The sequence below is a fragment of the Sciurus carolinensis genome, chromosome 7 (assembly GCF_902686445.1).
Source record: "Sciurus carolinensis chromosome 7, mSciCar1.2, whole genome shotgun sequence".
Lineage (NCBI taxonomy): Eukaryota > Metazoa > Chordata > Mammalia > Rodentia > Sciuridae > Sciurus > Sciurus carolinensis.
The window spans coordinates 28,189,970-28,211,130 of NC_062219.1; the positions used below are offsets into that span (position 1 = coordinate 28,189,970).

General features: G+C 35.7%; 1 protein-coding gene across 2 annotated transcripts in view; it reads right to left on the reverse strand.

Annotated features, from left to right (window-relative positions):
* Pex7 (peroxisomal biogenesis factor 7) overlaps positions 1–21,161 on the reverse strand; it is a 64,946-nt gene that overhangs the window by 36,051 nt on the left and 7,734 nt on the right. For both annotated transcript variants that reach the window (XM_047559482.1, XM_047559481.1), the window contains exons 4-6: positions 10,754–10,831; positions 10,268–10,376; positions 806–912 (exon numbers count right to left, since the gene is read on the reverse strand). In XM_047559482.1, coding sequence (XP_047415438.1) covers positions 806–912; positions 10,268–10,376; positions 10,754–10,831 — 294 coding nt within the window. The remainder of the gene's footprint in view (positions 1–805; positions 913–10,267; positions 10,377–10,753; positions 10,832–21,161) is intronic.

The window sequence follows — 21,161 nt, forward strand, 5'->3', positions numbered from 1 at the left end:
ATAATGGCATTTGCTGTTAAATGGACAGAGTTGGAGAATATGATGCTAAGCAAAATAAGACAATCCCAAAAAACCAAAGGCTGAATGTTTTCTCTGACATGTGGATGCTAATTCACAATAAGGGTGGGGGACACGAGGGAAGACTAGTTACTTTAGATTAAGTAAAGGGTGGTAAAGGGAGGGGAAAGAGTATGGGGGTAGGAAACATAGCAGGGTGAAACAGACATAATGTTGTGTACATGTATGACTGCATAACTGATGTGATCCTACAACATGTACAATCAGAAAAATGAGAAATTTTAATCCATTTATGTATGATTTATCAAAATGCATAAATACATTCTACTGTCATGCACAACTAATTAGAGCAAACAAAAAATTAATAAAAAAGGGAAGATGAAACAGAAAAATTTTAAAGCTGATACAACTGTCAATTTAAAAATCAAGTTACAAATAGTTCAGAAGTCTGACTAGCAAAGTGAAAAAGAAAGCAAAAGATGATACAAAGTGGCAGGGTTAAGAGCAATCAGAAAAGATTACATAAATTGTAAAGCACTTTCCCAAAACAAAGCTGCACTGCTGAACTTTTGGGAGTTTCTGTTTCTTATTTTGCCTATTTTTGAGCACTTAAAGCCAATTAATGCTAATGCAGGTCATTCACAATCATTAATTAGAAATGAAAGGGACTGAATTTTACTTAATGGCCCAGAACAGCACCCAAATCCACATAAACAAAGATAAATAAAATCTTGAACATTTCAACATCTAAAAGGGCAGAAGCTCAGGATGGAGCCATATACTATACCTCATTGTATTTACACCAGTCACAACTCAAAATTTCTGTCTGATGTGCTGGAATCACAATTCTGACTCCTGATGCCTTCAGATCCCAGATTCTCAGAGTCTGATCACCTGGCAGAAAAGGAAGACTTGATCACTTTCCATCATGCAACACTTGGATGCTCAGTGACATAAGGAGCTCATAATGGTAAATCAAGTAAGATTACTTTTGCGCTTACAATATTGCCTTCTTTATGTTTTTTGAAACCATAGTAATGCATAGGAACAACTAAAAGTAAAGAATTACAAAAAGTAATGTACAATGATAATGTTTAAAATCTATTCAAAGAGAAAAATTTGAATCTCACACTCAGACAGGTACACTAATGATTAACATACCCAGTCACAATTCTTCAGAGCAGGGAAAGAACCTGAAAATCCTCATGCCCAGTAAATAAAGTTAGTGCTGTGTACAGGCATATTATTCAAGAAATAATAAGGTAACTGTTTTACTCTTAAGTATAGGGCAAAGTCTACCAAGCCAAGAGAAAGAATTTTTTACTTTTAGGTGTTTTTGTTTGTTTGCTTTGTTTAGCGCTGAGAATTGAACCCAGGACCTCAAGCACAGTAAGCATGTGCTCTACCACAGAGCTATACTTCCAGCCCAGTACGTTCAGTTTTTACATATGCTACGTTGTAATGGGTGAGCTAGAGGTATACTCTTTGGAACAAACTCAAGAACTTTAAAGATTATATTTTTCAGTATTAAAAAAACTGGTTTGCATTGCTTAATTATACAAAGTCACCCTGACTAAACGTTTTATATGCTGTTTGCCTTCAATTTTTTGTAACTATGAGGAAAGGGAAAATGTCAGGATGAGTAAAATCCAAAAATATATACATTTACCTCAAAAGTAATAAATAAATAACAGCCGATGGTGGAAGAAAGCTACTTTGGTGTGATGAAGAATGTACAGTCTCTGAAAAGAGAGCAGGTGGGGTCTTGAATCTCATTTTTAAGTTGTGTGACCCTGCATAGGACATGTACTATCTCTGTGACTGATTTCCGCATTCTTTTTCTTTAAAAAAAAAAAAAAAAAAAAAAAAAAGCATCTCTGCTACACAGGGGTATAGTACAAGAATTTAATAGAAAACAATACAATTTCTGTATAGCACCTGGCATGGTCTCTAGCACATAGCAGATGCTCTAATATATGGTATCTAAAAATACTAAATTTTAAAATTATCCTTTACTTACCTACATGTATTTTCCTATAATAATTATAAAACCATATGTTATATAGCTAAATTTAGCTACTTTAGACAGTTTTTTCCCTGGCTTTTTGGAAGTTGTTAAAGAAAGATAAGAATTACATTTGTTGGCACTAATAAAATGCAGAGGTTAAGAACAGGGGCTTTAGGATTCCAGAACTTGGTTCTACTCCAGCTGGATCATTTGGTAGTGGCTGATATTTATTTTATCAAGTTACTTAACTCCTCAGTTTCCTTACCTATGATAAAATATCTCTTACAAGACTGAAATGAAATAAGCCTTCATATGGTGCCAGACATACAGTATTGTTTTTTAAATAATTTTAAAAATTAAAATAATTTAATAATTTTTAAAAATGAAGAAATGCACCCACATTTAGAAGTCATCCCTCTCCCCACAAATAATAAGAGCTAATATTTATTGGGTGCTTCTTATGTGCCAGATGTGGTTCTGATATTTTATATATATTAACTTTTTATGAAATAACACAATAACTATATGAAGCAAGGATTATAACATAAGTAATGGTTACAGCATTTTACAAATGATGAAACTGAAGCATATGGAGATGAAATTAACTTACCCACGATAAGCAATGGAATCAGGACAAGCAGGCAGAACCCACGTGGTCTGGTTCCCCAGTGTGTACACTTTACAACTAACTACACTGCCTCCTAACCTTGCCAGAAAACAAATGTCATAGTCAATAACGCTTGCTGATTCTTGGGGAATTACTATTCAGTTACTTTTTATTTTTCTTTTCTTTTTTTGTAACATGTTGTCATATGTTGCATAGGCTGACCTCACACTCCTAGACTCAAGTGACCCCCTACACCTCAAACTCCAGAGTAAGCTAGCACTATAGGCATGTGTCACACCTAGATTTCTGTTACTTTTTCTATAAATTGGAAGACAAACTCTCTAATTTATACATAGATGACTTTTATAGATTTGTCCAGATTATTTTAGAAATAAAACATAAAGCACTACAAATAAAAGCTCAATGCTCTTCCAATCCCACTTTTCATTTCCCTGCCTAAAGTCCACCACTATCATGACTTTGGCAAGCATTGCTTTAGTCTTCAGTTTTCATACTTTTGCTATGCTTTTATGGATCCATAAATATGTACTAAATTGCTTTGTGTATGAATTTTTTTCTTCTTTAATTTAAAAACACCATTCTGCTACTTTATAAAAGGTTGGAAAATACTTTGATAGATGGGAGTAATTAACATTTCTGGATTTAAGGATGGTAGGGATGAAAAGGAATGAGTCTGAACATAACAAATGGAAGTGATTCTGAATTGATACAGACTAGAGTTTCAGATATCTTCATGGACTTTAAAAATAATCACTGGCTCCAGTTTAGCCACAAGCCAGTAGAATTTGTTTCAGAATTCCAAACACCTTTGATTAAATGACATTTCTTAACTTTCCCCAGCCTTTAATATCTACAGCAGAATGACAAGTGGATATCTAGTATCAGTCTCTGAACAACCTCTTGTCACCAAGGGCTTCTAAAAAGATTTATAGTTCGACACAGGCTCACATCAGCCAGAGGCAAGTCCAACAAAGCCAGCTGTAGTATCTCATTGCCTGTTGACCACAGTCAGCAGGTCAAAGAGGGGTAATTTGGTGTGAGTGTGTGAGAGTATGTGTGAGTGTGTGTGTGTTTCTGAAATATAACTGAAAAGAAAATAACGCCAATCACTTTCTTATAGTAGAATTTACAAGGTATGACATTCAGAAGCCTCTGGGTCATGTGTCTCACTGCAAAGTCAAGTTACCAAGCAGGACAATTCTAGGTGAAAGGTAGAGAATGTGTCATGGGGGAGTTCGAGCATCCCTTCCCTTTGTAGGATATGCTTTCAAAACATGTCTCAATGACCTAAGACAGTTCCAGTGCTATCACTTACAGGCAAAGGAGATCACTCATCATGGAGATAGTGAATGAATTTCTCCCAAGTTTCATCTCTAAAAAAGCCTAGCTCAAGAGAAAAACATCTGATTCAGTCTGAAGCTTCCACTAAAACATACAAAGTGCAACTGATGCTTGTTCACTTTCAAAAACTAACACTTAATACTACACCTGAAACTATAAAGTCTGATAGAGCAATGACTAAAGCTTTGCCTAAAGTCCAATGATCTTGTATTCACCTGATAACTGCATTATCTGAGTGTGTGAACTGCCTTAAAGTACCAATGTATTACAATGAGTATAAACTAGGAGATGAAAAAGTAACTTATTTTTGCACTAATATGGCTGAGTTTCACAAGACATAACATTGAGAAAAACAAAGCAGACACAAAAGTACAAGTAGGCAACATTAATCTGTGCTGTCAGAAGGTAGACATGGGCTGGGGAGATAGCTCAGTCGGTAGAGTGCTTGCCTTGCAAGCACAAAGCCCTGGGTTCGATCCCCAGCACTGCAAAAAAAAAAAAAAAAAAAAAAGGCAGACATGTTTACCCAGGAAGGAGTGTCTGGGACTTGAAGAACAGAAGGGGGTCCTCTGGTACAATTCTGTTTCTTTGTCAGAGTGCTGATTACACAGATGTGCTCATTGTGAAAATTCATCAGGCTGTATGTACCTAGGAGTACATCCATTCTATATGTGTACAAAAGGTTAAACAACACCACAACAAAGGCTGGGTGGATGGTTACTCTATTTCTTTTGACACAATATTATGGTTCTGCATCATCATATTCAAACTTTTTTTTTTAAGTCATGCCTTAGGTTGTCCCCTGACCCTACAGTAAATTTAAGGGACACAAAAATATAAAGACTGTTCAGCAGGAGCTAATATTTCTACTTCTTTGATAGTCACTCCAGTGGTTACATATTTGGTACTCTGTCCTCATCTCTCTCTCCCAGGTAAAGAAAGACTTTCTAGCCAAATGGTAAATGACTCATTCAACTCTTTCAGGACATCTGTATTTAAAATCACATCTTCCAGACAACTGGCCTTTCATTGTCAGCCAGACATTTATCAGAGTCCCATGATGTGCCATAGGCCCACCTGAATTACCAGATTCTCTTATCATTTGCAGACCTGCCATTGGCAACAGAACCAGAATAGGAAGTGCTGGCTTTTACTATGTCTAATTCCAAATTGCAGTAAGTAAGAGGAAATTAGGTAAGGATAATGAGTACAAAGAGAGTGAACTAAGTACCAAAAGGGTACTTTTGGGCACCAATAATTTAATTGAAATGCCAGATGCCTATCAGATATAATATGACTTTCTCTTACAGAAGAATGAGGTTTATTTTAACTACTGGCTGGACCCCACACACTCAGGCATGGCTATGACTTATGCAATTATATGGAGTCTGTAAAAGCAGTAATTTAGTTTTCATGGCTCAAAAGAAAGTTTACTTCATATTAATCCTCTTTACATAAAGAGCTCAAATATTCTTCCTCACTGGACTAGCATGTTATCACATACTGTGCACTCCAGATTCTCTCTAGCGTGAGCTACTTTCAGCCCGTTCTTAGAGTTCTCATCCTCAGATAAGCACTGGCTGTTCATTCCTGCAGCACGTATGCACTGCAAAGGCCATTCTGATGCTCTGCAAATGTGCTCTGTTCTCTCTGCATCCCATCCCTCTGCCTCCTGCCCCTCATCTCCTAACAAGAGGTGGTTTACAGGTAGCAGCTTAGACACTTTCCTCAGGGAAGCATCCCTGACCAAACAACTTTGATAAACTCAGGTATTTAATAATATTTCCACAGAATTCCAGGAATTCATGAGGTATCATTTCCAGAGTCGTGATAAGGTATTACTATCAACCTTATTTTAGAAATAATGGAGAGACAGAGGTCAAGCAGCCTAACCAAAGTCACACAATAGTGGAGAACACAGAACTTGATCCAAGACAGTCCAGCTTCAAAGTCCATGTACTTAATCACTGTGCCTCTCCTGCAAAGAATTCCACAACCCTTACCATCACGTGCTTCTAGTTTTTTCTTAGATCCCTTTTTCTCACTGGACAATATACTCCAGGAGGACAGGAGCTCTATTTTTTTCCTCACTTTAATCTCCTATGCCTAGTAAACAGTGACAATTCAATAAATATCTGACTACCTGACAAAGTCCCTCTCAACAATCAAAATGAACCTTGGATCTGTTTTTAATACTCTAATAGGATAGTTTCTCCCATATCTTTTGTAATAACCATCAAAAATATTTTAGTCTTTGGCTGTGAAAGGCATCCAGTTATATAAAAGAATATACAAATGCTATAGGAAATGTATGAACACAAGACAAGCAAAAAAAAATCTGCTAAGTAGTTTATTTGCCTGTTAATACATTGTACATGGCTTGGTAAGCAATTTTCTTGCCTCCCTTGGAATGACTATGACACGGTAAGAGTTTACTTTTTATTACACCACAACTCCTTACGAAAGTTCTGCAGAGTAGAAAAGAATCTTAAATCTTTTCAAATTTATGAAACAGTCTACTATTTGAAAACCATCATGAAGGACTATGTCAAGAAAATGGTAAATGTTCAATTAATCAAACTTCCAATGAGTTTTCAAAAATTCTAAACAGCTTCACTGTATCCAATTTCATAGGGAAAGATGTTAAAGGTTTTATTGTTGTTAAGGAACATAATTGAGAGCTAACAGGTTCAGTGCTTTAGTTCATTAAATGCCCTCTAACATGGACATTTAAGCCTAACATGTACAGCCAATTTAATAAATACTGGCCTTCTAGAATCTACCTACCTACTTTTACCGAATCAGATTCACTCTCTCCATCCTCAGCACAGGTAGTTTAGGTATTGCCTTCTCCCATTTTCTGTTCCCACCTGCAGGGGCTAAACCAGACCTAAGTCAGTCAAAACATTTCATCCCCTTCCTTGGGCACAGTGACTGGTTCAGAGACATTCACATAAACCCGTGAGAACCAACGAGAGAAAATAAAACTTTGAATGTCTACGAGGGAATCTTCCTACTGGACAGAAGCTAGAAAGGATGTAGGGGTTGGAGCTTCTGCTATCTTGCCAACACATGGTACCTGATACCAAAACCAATCAACAGAAGGTAGACACCCACATCTACCCAGCCTCTAAAGCCAGAGTTAATTCTACAATTTTCACCTATGTCAGAAAAAAAAAAAAAAATCATCTTCTTCGTAATGTAGTTTGGGCCAGAATATTTTTCACTTTGAACTAAAGAAGTCCTGGATAATATGACCACTATTTATATTTCTAACATAACACAAGAAGCTAATATAATTAAACAGATGTTTCTATGAGAGACCATTTTTATATTACCCATTTTCCCTGTATAAGTAATTTAAAAAGTTAAGTATTGAGATTATACTGCTCATTCTACAATTAATCTTTTTCTGCTATTCAGTCTCATACACTGAATATTCTATGCAATCTCCAGAGTCAATAATATATATATAGATCGAATATATATATCCATATATATATAGATATATATAGATATATATCATGTTTCACAAAAGCCAGTGTAAAAGGAAGGGAGATATGTATGACTCAGTCCAAATAAAGGTTTAATACACACCATTCTGCAGATGTTTAAATAAATGCATCGTATTCATTCATGATTTTGTCAAAATATTTTACATTTGATCACAGGCATAAAAAGAACAATGGTTAAAAACAAATAAAGGTGGAGTTCAGGTGAAGCCTTGTGGTAGAACATGGGCTTAATTAGCATGTTCAATCTCCAGCATCCAAAAACATATGAAGGCAATTTTAGAACCTTAAATGTTAACATAAACAAAATTGCATATGCAATTACAGCAAGATAGAATAATTTTTTAAACTCTAACAGTAGTTTAAGTTTTACTTACTGATACTTTTCCAAATATATAAAATTATACTTATTATTAAATTTAATTCACTGTGAATGCTGCCAATTAGAGCTCCCAGCAGACACGCCTTTGCTTTCACTGGAAGGGATACATTATTCAGTTCATTTTTGAAGGTGGAAATTTTCTATGCCACCAATTCCATCTAGAGTTTGAAATGACCCCTTTGAAACAATATGTAAAAGGCCAAAGAACATTCCTCCCCTAAAAAAACTATGTGAACATTTATCAAATTAACATCCTTGGAAGAATATTAATTCAACTTAACACTCTATGTCAGAGCTTTTCACTGATGGTAAAAAAAAAAATACATAAAATGTAAAATTAGAACTATTGAACTAAACTATGGTCATCTCATAGATCTGATTGATTACATGCATGAAACATCATTTACATTAAATTAAAAGCATAAAGGCTAATTAACTCAAGTTATAGACACAGATTAAGCAGTTAATGAATTAAAATTAAATACATTAATATTGATGTTTACTTGATATACACCCAGCCTATGGTTAGCTGTGCCACAGAAAAATAGAAGATCAAAGAAGAAACTCAACCCTAGAAAAGGAAATATAAGTAGGAACAATATACTACTGGTCTCATCCCAAAAGACTTGATATTTTGGAAAAGATTTAATTCAGCTTATGGACAAGAAGGCTATGACTCGGACAACTTAGAAATTCTTAAAAGTGTGTTAATTTCATAAGTTGACAGGTAAACTGCTCTTCCTTTTAGAAAATAATGTCCATTTCATCAAAGAACAAAATGTTTCTTAAATTAACTATGGCTCCATACATAGATATCACCATTATTCACTATTAGGATCTCAAAAAAATTGCATAATCCAAATGGATATATTTGTTTGCATAGAATTTACCTCCAAGTTTCTATCTGAGTGTCTTCAACTTAATTCTTACAGAATTCACAGAAATTTGGTTATTTTTAATTTTAAAATTCAAAAAATAAAATTAATTTATGAAAAGAATTTCTGTGTCATTATATTTCCTATGGAAACCACTTGTTATGGGTCTGGATATGAGGTGTCCCCCAAAAGCTCCTGTGTTAATGCAGGAATGTCTGGAGGTGAGAACTGTAACCTACTCAGTCCATCCTAGTTTGAATGGACTGGGGGGTAACTGTAGGCAGGTGAGGTTTGCTGGAGGAGGCAGGTCACTGGGGGTATGCCCTAGAAAGGTTCATTTTCCCTGCAGCCCCTTCTTCCCTTCTGCTCCTCTCTGTCTCCTGCCCACCTGGAGGTAAGCAGCTTCCCTCCCCCATGCCTTTCCACTATGATGTTCTGCTTCACCTTGGGCACAGAACAATTTGACCATGGATTAAACCTCTGGAACAATGAGTCAAAATAAACTTTTCCCTCTCTAAGTTTTTGTCGTTGTTGTTGTTAGGTAGTATAGTCATAGCATCTAAAAGCTGACTAAAAACCACTCAACATAATTCAACAACTCAGGGCACTGACATAGTTTATTATCAAGAAAGGAACACTTATCCTACCTAGTTATTGCCTACCTTTGGATGCTGGATAATTAAATAAGGAGATAATGCTAAAAGTACACTATTTCCTTCTCTAGCTATTGTCTTCTCTCCTCCTCTAATTATCTGTGCATAAAAGCTTCCAATTCTTTACCTCCCCTCAAGACTTGATAGCAGGGTGCAGCAAACACTTTCTGTAAAGGGCTACACAGTAAATATTTTTGGCTTTGCGAGCCATTAGGTTTCTGTAACTAGTCAATTCTGCCACTACAGTGTGTAAGCAGGCAGAGGCAACATCCACATGAATGGACATGGTTGTACTCCCACAAAACTTTATTTACAAAAACTGTCAGAGAGTCATTTTGACATGAGGGTAGCAGTTTGCCCACCTGTGCTCTATTTCAAGATTTCTTCTATTTAGTCTTCCCCAGATGTTCTGATTTACTATAATGCCTTTGGTTATCAAGTCAAGGACACAATTTTCCGTTCTTAAGACCAGACTTTTTGGCTTCAAACTCAACCCCTCCTTGACAACCTCCCATCCCATCCCCTGCATCTCACAGGTTCGACAGTGCTCTAAAACAAAAAAAAAAGATCTTCTCTTTCAAATATATTTCTTTATCTCAGTTATGACATTACCATCCACAAATCTGTCCTCTAGGAGATATCCTTTAAGAACTAGATTCATTGGAAAGTAATTTGGGTCTCATCCTAATTCTTGTCAAGAGGTTGATAAAGAATGTAAGGTCTTAAGAGCACAAAAGAACAGTAACACTCCAGTTTTCTCTGAATCTAGGGTACACAGTGCCACCTAATGGGGAAAAACAAGGCCACCCTCACTGCAAGTAAAGCTCTTGGTAAATTCAGATTTATTTACCTGAAGCTGAAGCAAAACAACCGGGAATGTGAGGAGACCAGATTGTGCTATAAATGACACTTTCATGGCCCCTAAAGGTGCACAGAGACTTTCCAACAGTTGGATCCCACTACAAATAAATGAATAGATTAATTATTTAACAGAGATAAATTCAAATGTATGCTTTTATATATACTACATGTATGACATATCATATATATTTACATATGCACATATAATACACATATATATGTATCTCAAGGATTTAAGATCTATTTTATATAAAGCAAGAGGGTCTTTAAGGGGCCAAAATAATCAATGCTAAGTAAATTATTAGGTTATAGCCAAAAGATTAGAAAATTTTAAGTTCTAATGTTCTAATATATCTTCTGAAAAGAAAATTGTTCAATTCTTAAGTTACAGAAGAATATTTTGGAAAAGAAAAAAATTCAGCTGAAGCTCTGGAGAACAGAGTATTTGTTTTTAAATACAGCAATGCTGACATACCACTTTGACAGTCTGATCCCATGAGCCAGACACCACAAGCTGTTCACCTCTGGTTTGGCTCCAATCAACACTATATACCTAAAAACATTTTAATGGGTTTAGAAAGCATAACAATATTAAGTTGAATATTACATTTTATCTCTACAACAATGATAACTAGCAAGAACAACTAATTTACTTTATTAAAACATCAAATAAAGTCCTAGCCATCTCAACATGACGTTAGAGAAATGGAAAGGTAATTCTGTCCATACCTCCATGCATATTCCTTGTAGATAAGGCTCCAACTGCCCTTAATATAATTCTACAGGATACTTCCAAATCTTTTTCACTAAAACAAATTACATATATTTTTAAACCTACCAACAAATCACTGTTTGCAGCACCATGAAGAAATGTCAAAGCAGAATAAAAAGTTACTCATCTAAAAAAGCTTGCCTGGTCAATGTTTATCAGAAAGCATTAAAATTCAATTATTATCCCTATCTGGCCTTTCTTTAAAAAAAAAGAGAAAAGCTTATAGAAACCAAGTGATCCTTTCAGGTCTCTTGGTTAAACAACTTTATTTATCCACTGCCACTATTATCTTTCGCTTCTCTCAGTGAATTATTCGAAACCTACATATGTGCATAATTATATTTTATGAAAGTAGTCCTCACGTGTACCTAAGTATATGTCATTAAATATGACCAGTTAGAGGTTATTTTAAATTTTAAAACTCAATTTCCACATATACATAGGAAATACAACTGTATGGGGTTTACTGTGATTTAAGTAAGGGTTACTTGCTGTCTGCTCCTCAGTGCTATACTGAGCCCTGTTAGAGCCTGAAGGGGGAAAAAAAAAAAAAATCAGTAATGCCAATCCTGCCTTTACAATCTGATTGTTTGTCACTTAGACATGAAATCTTAAAAAGTAAGGGAAACATAATAGGATAGTGGTTGCCAGGACCTGGGGAGCAGTGGGTGGTGGGGAGGTGTATGGACATGGAGAGATGAGGAGATGTCAGTCAAAGGATACAAACTTTCAGTTATAAGATGAGTAAGTTCTAGATACCCAACATACAGCATGGTAACTACAATTAATAATATAATGTATGCTTGAAATCTGTCATTGGAATAATCCTTAAATGCTCTCACCGAATATACCCACAAAATAGTAACTATGTCAGATGATAAGTTAATTGTTTTGTTGGTGAGAATGATTATATAAGATATACGTACATCAAAATACTACATTGTATGCTCTAAATATATATAATTTTTGTCAATTATACTTGATAAAGTTTTAAATTTTTTAAAATAAATTATTAAGGCTCCAGAAAAAAAGGAAAAGAGAATTTTACATTTTGTTTATCATGAATTTTTTGCATTATTTTTTAATTTTAAAAACACTGCATCAACAGATTATTTCTCTTGATAACCAAATTTGGGGGTAGCCGAGTGAGTGTCTTATTTCCCCTACCCTAGTCCTGGCCTACCTGATGCCCATATTCATGCAAGAGAGAAGGCCACTTTGAACACTAAAGGAAGCACTTGTGAAGTATACAGAAGGAGCAGCAAAAGTCAAGAACTGTTGGACATCTGTTAATTGAGGATAGAAAAAAGGGTTTGGAAACAATGCTGAAGATCTTGAAAGCTACAGAATTTGACTTTATCCTCTAAATTTCCTCTATTAAGGGGCCATATGGTAAATATTTTAGATTTTCTAGCTACCCAGTCACACTGTCACAAGTACCAAATCCAGCCCAAGCAGCACACAACAGCAGTCATTATCAATGATTGTATGTGGCTATGTTTCAATAAAACTTTATTTACAAATGAAGCATAGGGAAGGGTTTGGCCCTAGCCTACCAGTTAGTCAACTCCTGCACTAAGTTGAAGTGAAAAGTCAAAAGTAACAACAATGAACTTTTTTTTTTATTTTTATTTTTACAGACTGCATTTTGATTCATTGTACACAAATGGCGAACAATGAACTTTAATAACAACAAAAATCTTTATTGAGCTCTGTGTGTCATGTGCTCACAACAACCTGGTTTTATATCCCATTTAGTCTTTGAAGTAGACTACGAAGTAGATACTATTTGCTAAGGTCCAGACAAGCTAAGATACTCGTCCAAGTTCCTAAAGCTTGGTACAGAGATGAAATCTGAATCTGGTCAGCCAAACTGCAAAGTCTACTCTTAATTGCTATGCTAGGCTATCTAGAACAAGCTGCTTGAGGGGACCATTGAGTCAGAACTTCTCAGTTACTCTGCCGAGTGGACAGGAGCATGTCCTTGCTGGTATCACCCTCACTGGAGCTTCCCTTAGGCCCAGATTGATTCCATTTTGTTTGTGAATTCTTCATAGAGCTAAGAACTTAAAGCCCCTGTCCACTTGTGAATTTCCACTTATCTGTCAAGATGTGGTCCCATTACCTCCTTTATGAACTAAAATCCCCCTGACAAGCCCCTAAGTGAATCAGATGCTCCTTTTTGTGTACTCTACCAGCCGTTTGTACCTACTTCTAATCCAGCATTTGTCATATTTTACTAAAAATAATGTTAGATAACTGCCATACCTTCTAGATTTTGGAGACACCTCATGAGTAAAACCACTGACTTTTGAGTACATTATATTCATCACATTAAAAGAGGCACTCAGCAATTGTTGGTTAAAAACAAATTTACCTTCACAGCCTACAGTGTTGCAAAGTACAGTAGCGTTGAACTCCTAGCTAAAGACTAACACCTTCAGCTCAGACCCCACTGCCTCCACACACCTCCAGTGTGATACCGGAGTCAACACCTTAGGGCTTCTCCTCTCTAACACTGCAGGCACCTCCATCAGCTCAGAACCCAGCCCTAGCAGAACAGAAAAGAAGGAAACTCTGCTGATGGCAGTGTTGCTGCCCATCTGTCACAAAGTGGCAAGGATTAGGTCTCTAGAACAAAGCTAAGGACAGGACTTACATAGTGGTGAGGTTAAAAATGGGATAAGGAAACATAGGCAACTCAAATCAATAAATACCTCATTTATTGTACTATGTTTAAAGTATTAGGACATAGTAAAGGAACCAACAGGCTGGGAGATCATGCTTAAAAATTAAAGAACTACAGACATAAGTACAAGAGGGGCATGAGATGGAAAATTCAGCTTGATGCCCAGAAGAAAAGATTCAAGTAGGGCTTTCAGGGCTGGCTAAAATGTCAGAAGTAGAAAGCAGAAGTGAAACAGTGACCACAGATGCCCCCAGACATAAACAGCACCCTAGGGATTAGGGTTAGTGAAAGTATGATAACACCAAGGTTTTATCAACTATAAGTGATGGTGGCATTAACAAAAGTGGAACACCAGAAGATGGACACAAATGAATAATTTTATACATACTGAGTTTGAAGGGATGGCAAAATAGCCAAGGGGAAATGTCTAGTATAAACATAGTTTGGACATTAACTTCAGATTTTGAATAAGTTCACAGCCAGAAAGATATTTGAGGAGACAGATAAAAAGATGACTGAATTTTGTTATCCCAACTGAGTCAATTCACTCATCTATTCAACATTTATTAAGCATTTACTATGTATAAGGCACAAGGAAGGGGGTAGTTACAATGTTAGATAAGACTGACCTCACTGATATTATATTTAAGCAGAAGATACCTATAAATAAAGAAATGTGTAATTTCAGGTTGTGATTTTAAGAAGCTACTAAGAAAAATAAAATAAGGAAACTAGAAAACAGTAACAGGGGCAGGGGTCACTTCTCAATAAAATAATCAGGAATGACCTCTCTAAGCAGAGACTTCTGTGTAATAAAAGACTCAACTCTACAAATCTGGAGGAAAGGCTTCAGGTAGAGAGAACTAGGAAAAACTTTAAGTAGGGGACAACTCTGCCGTATCAGAGGAACAGCAAGGACAAAGAGTTAGGAGTGACAACCTCTTAAAAGATCAGGGTTAACTGTGCACATGTTGCTGGGTGAGGTGTAGCACAACTGTAATCCTGGTGACTTTGGAGACTGAGGCAGAAGAATGACAAGTTCAAGGACAGCCTCAGCAACTTGGTGAGACCCTGTCTCAAAATTGAAAATAAAAAAAGCTGGGGCTACAGCTCAGTGGTAAAGCAATTCTGGGTTTAATTCCAAGTACCAAAAAAAAAAAAAAAAGAGTCTGTATGAAATCTTTTTTTTTTTTTTTCAGTGCTGGGGATTGAACCCAGGGCCTTTGTGCTTGCAAGGCAAGCACTCTACCTACTGAGCTATCTCCCCAGTCCTGTATGTAATCTCTTGAAAGATGTTACAACCCATCCTTTAACTGCTTTTCCCATCTACTCTTGTTCACTTCCAATCCACTACCCACACTGCATTAAAAAAACTATAAAAATAATAATAACAATATTAAGACAAGTATGATGGCACATGCCTGTAATCCCAGCTACTTGTTATCCCAGGAGAATCACAAATTCAAACCCAGCCTGGGCAATTGAGCAACATCCTGTCTCAAAATAAAATAAAAAGGGGCTGGGATCAGTGGTAGGGTGCTTGTCTAGCCCTTCATGAGGCTCTTCGTTTGATCCCCAGTACTGAAAAAAGAAAAAAAGAACAGAAGAAAAAAACAATGTATAAACATCGGTCCCCTGTACAAAGATTTCCAAGGGTTTCATACTATGGGTCTTCTGAACTTATCTTCACTGAACATTATATGAGATTCATTCATGTTGATTCATATTACCCAAAGGTCAAAATCATGCAAAACTATGCAAGACTTAGGAAGGCATACATAGGTAGTAAAGCTAAAAAGAAAACATAAATAGAAAACTGAGGTTAGTGGTTACTCCTGGGAAGAAGGAAGGAAAAAAGGAGGGAGAAGAGGGATCAGAAGTCGGGGGACTTCCATGGGGCAGGTAATGTTTTATTTCTTAAGCTAGATGGTGAATATGCAAGTTTTCAATATTCCATTTTTTACATTTTACATATATTTAAATGTATGAAATATTTCACAACTTTTTTTTTTTTTTCAATCTACAACATCTTCCCCCTGATCTTAGCACAACTGCCACTGACTGCTGCAGGCCCATAGCCCATCCTTCCCCTTCCTTTGCCTCTCATCCTACTCCTCTGGCCTCTCCATCTGAAAGTTCATTTCCTCCTTTACTCCCTCAGAGTGGACATTGCAAATGGTCAAATTAAATATAAAAAGGAAGAGAAATATGTAGTCCTGGACTTTATGCTTTAAAAGCAGGGTCCTCTAAATGCCTATCTTGTGAAATTACTCTTAGCAGTAGTGAAAACATTTGAGAAAATGGAAAAAGAAAAAAATTTAAAAACATGAATAATATTTTGTGCTCCTCTATGAAATCTGAACTTCAGCAAAACTAGTTTGAGAGGACAAATTTTATTACTGAAACTAATTCCCAAAGAGCTCATTTTTAATCTACTGTAAAATAATGCCCTTTTTAAGTTGGTCTATTTAATTAAAAACCATCAAATAAAAACTATGCCCATAAATTTTACTTATCTGTATCAATGCAAGGGAAAGGGATACTGACTTTTAATTGCTAAGCAATTAGAAAGGGCTACATATTTCTTTAAATGTAAAACTTTTAATTTAAAAATAATTTTTCATTATGAAAATTTTAAAGCATGAATAAAACTATAAAGAATAGTACAATAAACCCCCAGGTACCTATTACACACTTTCTGTGATTATAAACATTTTTTTTGCCCATCTTATGTCATCTGTCCCATTATTGACAGATTGACTGGCTGCTTGAGTATTTTAGCATCAAACCTTTTTACTCATAAGTACTTTAGCAGATAAGGATTTATTTTTACATTAGTTATTAAATTTTATGTATTTTCACCCCTATCAAGAATAACAACAGCCCCCAATATCAACTAACACTCAACATATATTCTTATCTTCCTGGTTGTCAAAAAATCGCTTTTCTTTTTTAACAGCTGGTTTATTTGAATCAGTACCCAAATAAGGTACATTATTTACACTTAGTTATTATGTCTTTAAGTTTCTTTTAATCTAGGGCAACCCTCCTTCCTCCACTTTGCTTTTTATGTGACCCTTCCTATGGTATTTACTTGCTGAAAAAAACAAGTTATTGGTCCTGTCCTACATTCTGGATTTGGCTAATTGTTTCCTCATGGTGGTATTTAACTTCTTCCTCTAACCTTCCTATTTCCTTAATTTGGAAGTTAGATCTGGAGACTTAATCAGATTCTGTTCAATGTTTTTTAGCTTCCTATTATATTAGGAGGCATATAATTTCTGATTGACCCACTTTTAGTGATCCTAGATTGTTCAGAGACTGTTTCAAACTTAAATTAATGATTTTAACATCCATGGATGACCCTCGCCTACAGTCATTATTTCATTAGGAGCTACTAAATGGTGATTTTCTAATTCTGTTATTCCTTCTGCATATATATTAGCTAAGATTCTGTTATAAAATTTTTTAATCAATTTTTTATTATTCCACAGTAAAATTCACACAGAAAAGGCAAGATAAGTGCCTTGTTCCTTTACCTTTATCAGTTTTCAAAATAAAGACTTATTTATCATATTAATGTTTAATGATCAATTCTTTTTTAATAATCATAATTTCATGTATGAGTGAAAATACATATATAAGAGAGTGTGTGCATTTCCAATGCTTCAATTCATTGCTGTAATCCAATGTCCCATCTTTGGTTAATGAAACCACTTCAAGTTGTTTCTTCTGAACCCTGAACATGTAGCTAATGGCCTCTCATAATATTCTTGCTTTCTGACAAGAACATGCCTTAGGTTCATCTTGTGTATTTCCCACCTAGTCTGAGAATAAATGATTTCTCCAAAGACTTCCTTTTAGTAGGAAATAGGATTTAGAAGCCAAAATCTAGGCACTAAGGATATTCACTGCTACTGACCTGGCATTACTGCTAAGTCCTTACAGTGCAAAGAATTAGAACATATGTATTTTTTGAGAAAAATAAAACATGAATGCATATTTTCTATCCAATTTTAAGATTAAGAGTTTCTATTTACCCTATATTCCCATTATTCTTATACCCTATATTCCCATTATTATTATACCCTATATTCTTCTCTATTACATTAAAAATTTTGGTTTCTGATGACCTAATTACTGTGAAGCTTTATCCTGTGATATACATGAGAGTTTCAAATAACAGTACTGATTTTTCTGAATGTAGTTTAAAAGTTCTTTCCAATTCTTACTGTTTATCAAACATATCCCACTAGGTATGAACAATACTATGTGTGTGTATGTCTGTGTATACATATACACACAGACACAAACACACACACACACACACACACACACACACACACACACATATTTTTTAGTTGTAGGTGGACACAATACCTTTATTTTTATGTGGTGCTGAGGATCAAACCCAGGGGCTCATGCATGCTAGGTAAATGCACTACCACTGAGCCACAATCCCAGTTCTAACACAGTGTTTCTAAAGTCACTTAAAATCATTATTTTCAATACCTGATCATGGTGCCATTTGACAGAGGACAATATTAATTTGTTTCTTTTCAATTTTTAGCACTGATTTTTTCTTTCTGATTCAAATTGTAATTCTTAATTATATAAATCGATTCCATGATCCTAGCTCAAAACTATGGAGAAACCTTATATTCATCTTTGTCCTTGAAGAATATGCAGAATAAGTCCAAGGACATTTCTCCTATCTGCAGCGTTCCCTCACCCACCTTGTCAGGGGTAAAACTGAAGCTTTTGTCATTTAAAAGCCCAGGCCTTGGCAAGAGGGAAGGAACACAAAAGGAACTTGTACCTGCCTCCTGACCCCCACCCTAACGTGTCAGCTGACCCCAATACAATACAATAAACCCCAGGAAATTCCCCATCCACACTCCTGTCCCACCTTAAATGAAGCCTAAAAACCCAGACCCTTGCTTCAGCTCACTGCCATTTGTACCCACCCCTTCACAAAATGAGCCACATCAAGTGTTGGACCAATTGACTCTGCAGCTGAATAAAAAGCTTGCTGATCCAAGGTCTGCTTCCTGCTTTGGTCATTTGTGCTTACAGTCCTTACTCCCCTGCTTTCTTTCCCACTCCCTTTAAAACTCTTATTAGTTTTTTTCAGTTTTTTCATTGTCTTTCCATTGTTTCTTTTTGAAGTGTACACATATAAAACATAATACATGTTTATAATAATGTCAACAATTAAAATATATATGCTTATATGGCTGTCTTACAAAAAATTCTACATTTTTAAAAAGTTCTGCAAATAAATCCATTTCATATGAGCTTGCAGCAAAACTAAAAATAATTTCTAGTTTCATGATTTCAAATTATGAAATAAGATTGCATAATTCTCCTACATATGTTTCTTAATAGATTCTAAAATAGGAGATATGGGGTTCCAATTCCCATCTATGGTTCACTCACTAACTTGCTTGGGAGACAGGTATATTGTTGACACCTACACTGAGTAAATGAGAGCGATGACAGACACTGTAGCAGTAATCATGCATGAAAGTTTTTCTCTACTTGAATACATTAAATTACAGTTTCCATCTATTTAAAACTATCGTTTTCTCTTTTTCAAAAAATTTTAGAAAGCTTTGAGTTGAGATAGATGACTATGAATAATGATTTTGCAAGGTAAAGCAAATCACTCCCCTTATTAAAGATTTTCCTTATTCAGCCATGTGTGGCCCAAAATCTATACAATCATCATTCTCTTGAATTTTCATGGCATAAACTCCAACCCTGCTAGCCAGGCACTAGAGGTCCATCAGGAAATGACCTTTATCCCCCTCCCTCCCTCCCTTCCTTCCTCTCCCATAGCGCCACTACACACTCTAAGCTCCCAATAGACCAAAGGACTTGAGGTTGCCTGAATGTGTCAGGCTCTTTCACAGACCTTAACTTACACAGATGCTCATCTTCATCAGATGTCATTGTCCCTTTGGGCCATGCTTTTAAAATATAATAGAATTGAAAAGTGACAATTGAGATTGTTATAGATTGGATCAAGGTATCCCCCCAAAGCATCTGTTAAAGCAGGAATGTTCAGATAATTGTAACCTGAGAGTAATGAGAGCTGTTAAGAGTTATAAGCTGATCAATCCATCCTATTATGAATGGGCCAAATGGGTGGTACACAGGTAGGGCATGGCTGGAAGAGGCAGGTTTGGGGATGTGCCCTGGAATGGTTCATCTTCCCTGCAAATCCTCCCCCACTCTCTCTGCTTCTTGGAAGACAGAAGCAGAGCTGCACTCTCCCACCATGCCCTTCTGCCATAGTGCTCTGCCTCACCTTCAGCCAAGAGCAATGGAGTCAGCCAATAACAGACCAAACCTCTGAAACCATGAGCCAAAATAAACATTTCCTCCTCTAAATTGTTCTCGTAAGGTATTTTGGTCATAGCAACAAAAAGCTGACTAATATAAATATTACATCCTATTGGCAGTAAAATCCAAATTAAGAGAATTGATTCAACTGACACCTAACTAGAAACTATTTTCCTCCACATACGCAAAAGTTTTAAACTACTATTTCAAACCATAATGACATATTACTGCCAGTAACCTACTGTAAAATAAATGGCCAAATGTGACTAAATATGAAAAAGGAAGTATATTGAGTCTAATTCTTTCCTCCAACTGTTTCAATTTTTTTTTAAAAAAAGAAAACAAAGGAAGAAGAGGGGAGGGGAGGGGAGGAGAGGGGAGGGGAGAGGAGGAAAAAGGAAAAAAAGGAAAGGGGAGGAGAGGGGAAGAAAAAATTCCTTTTAGACAACAAATCTGTTGTGCAGTTTTAAATGTAAATATACATCTAAATGGGTCACAGTGGTGTTAAATGTATAAATAGTTGTCATTCTATATTAATATTTTTACTGGTACCCATCATTATAGACTTCTCAGCACCTATCATTAGTAAAGTGTGAATAATTGATTCATTTTTTAAAGGAAACAAGATTTTAACCACATGGTGCACCATTACTATAAAATGTATAATTAAATATATTTTCTCCACAATAGGATACTAAGAGTTTCATGTTTAGTTCTAAGTAAATTTTCACAAGTTATACTCAAAAACTGTAATGAATCACATATCTTATAAAAATTCAGCAAATTGATAAGCCTTGATATTTAACAATAAGAACAAATTTTAATTATTTTTTTTTAATTATAATAAGTATATTGGAAATTAAAAGCTGAAATAAATATTAAATTGATTCTGCACCCGTTTTTTGGGGGGAGTGTGTACTGGGGATTGAACCCAGGGCATACTACATTGAGCTATACCCCATGTCCATTTTAGTTTTTATTTTGAGACATTCTTAAGTCACCCAGGCTGGCCTCAAGCTTTAAATCCTCCTGCCACAGCCTCACAAGGAGCTGGGCCTGTGCCATCATCCCTGG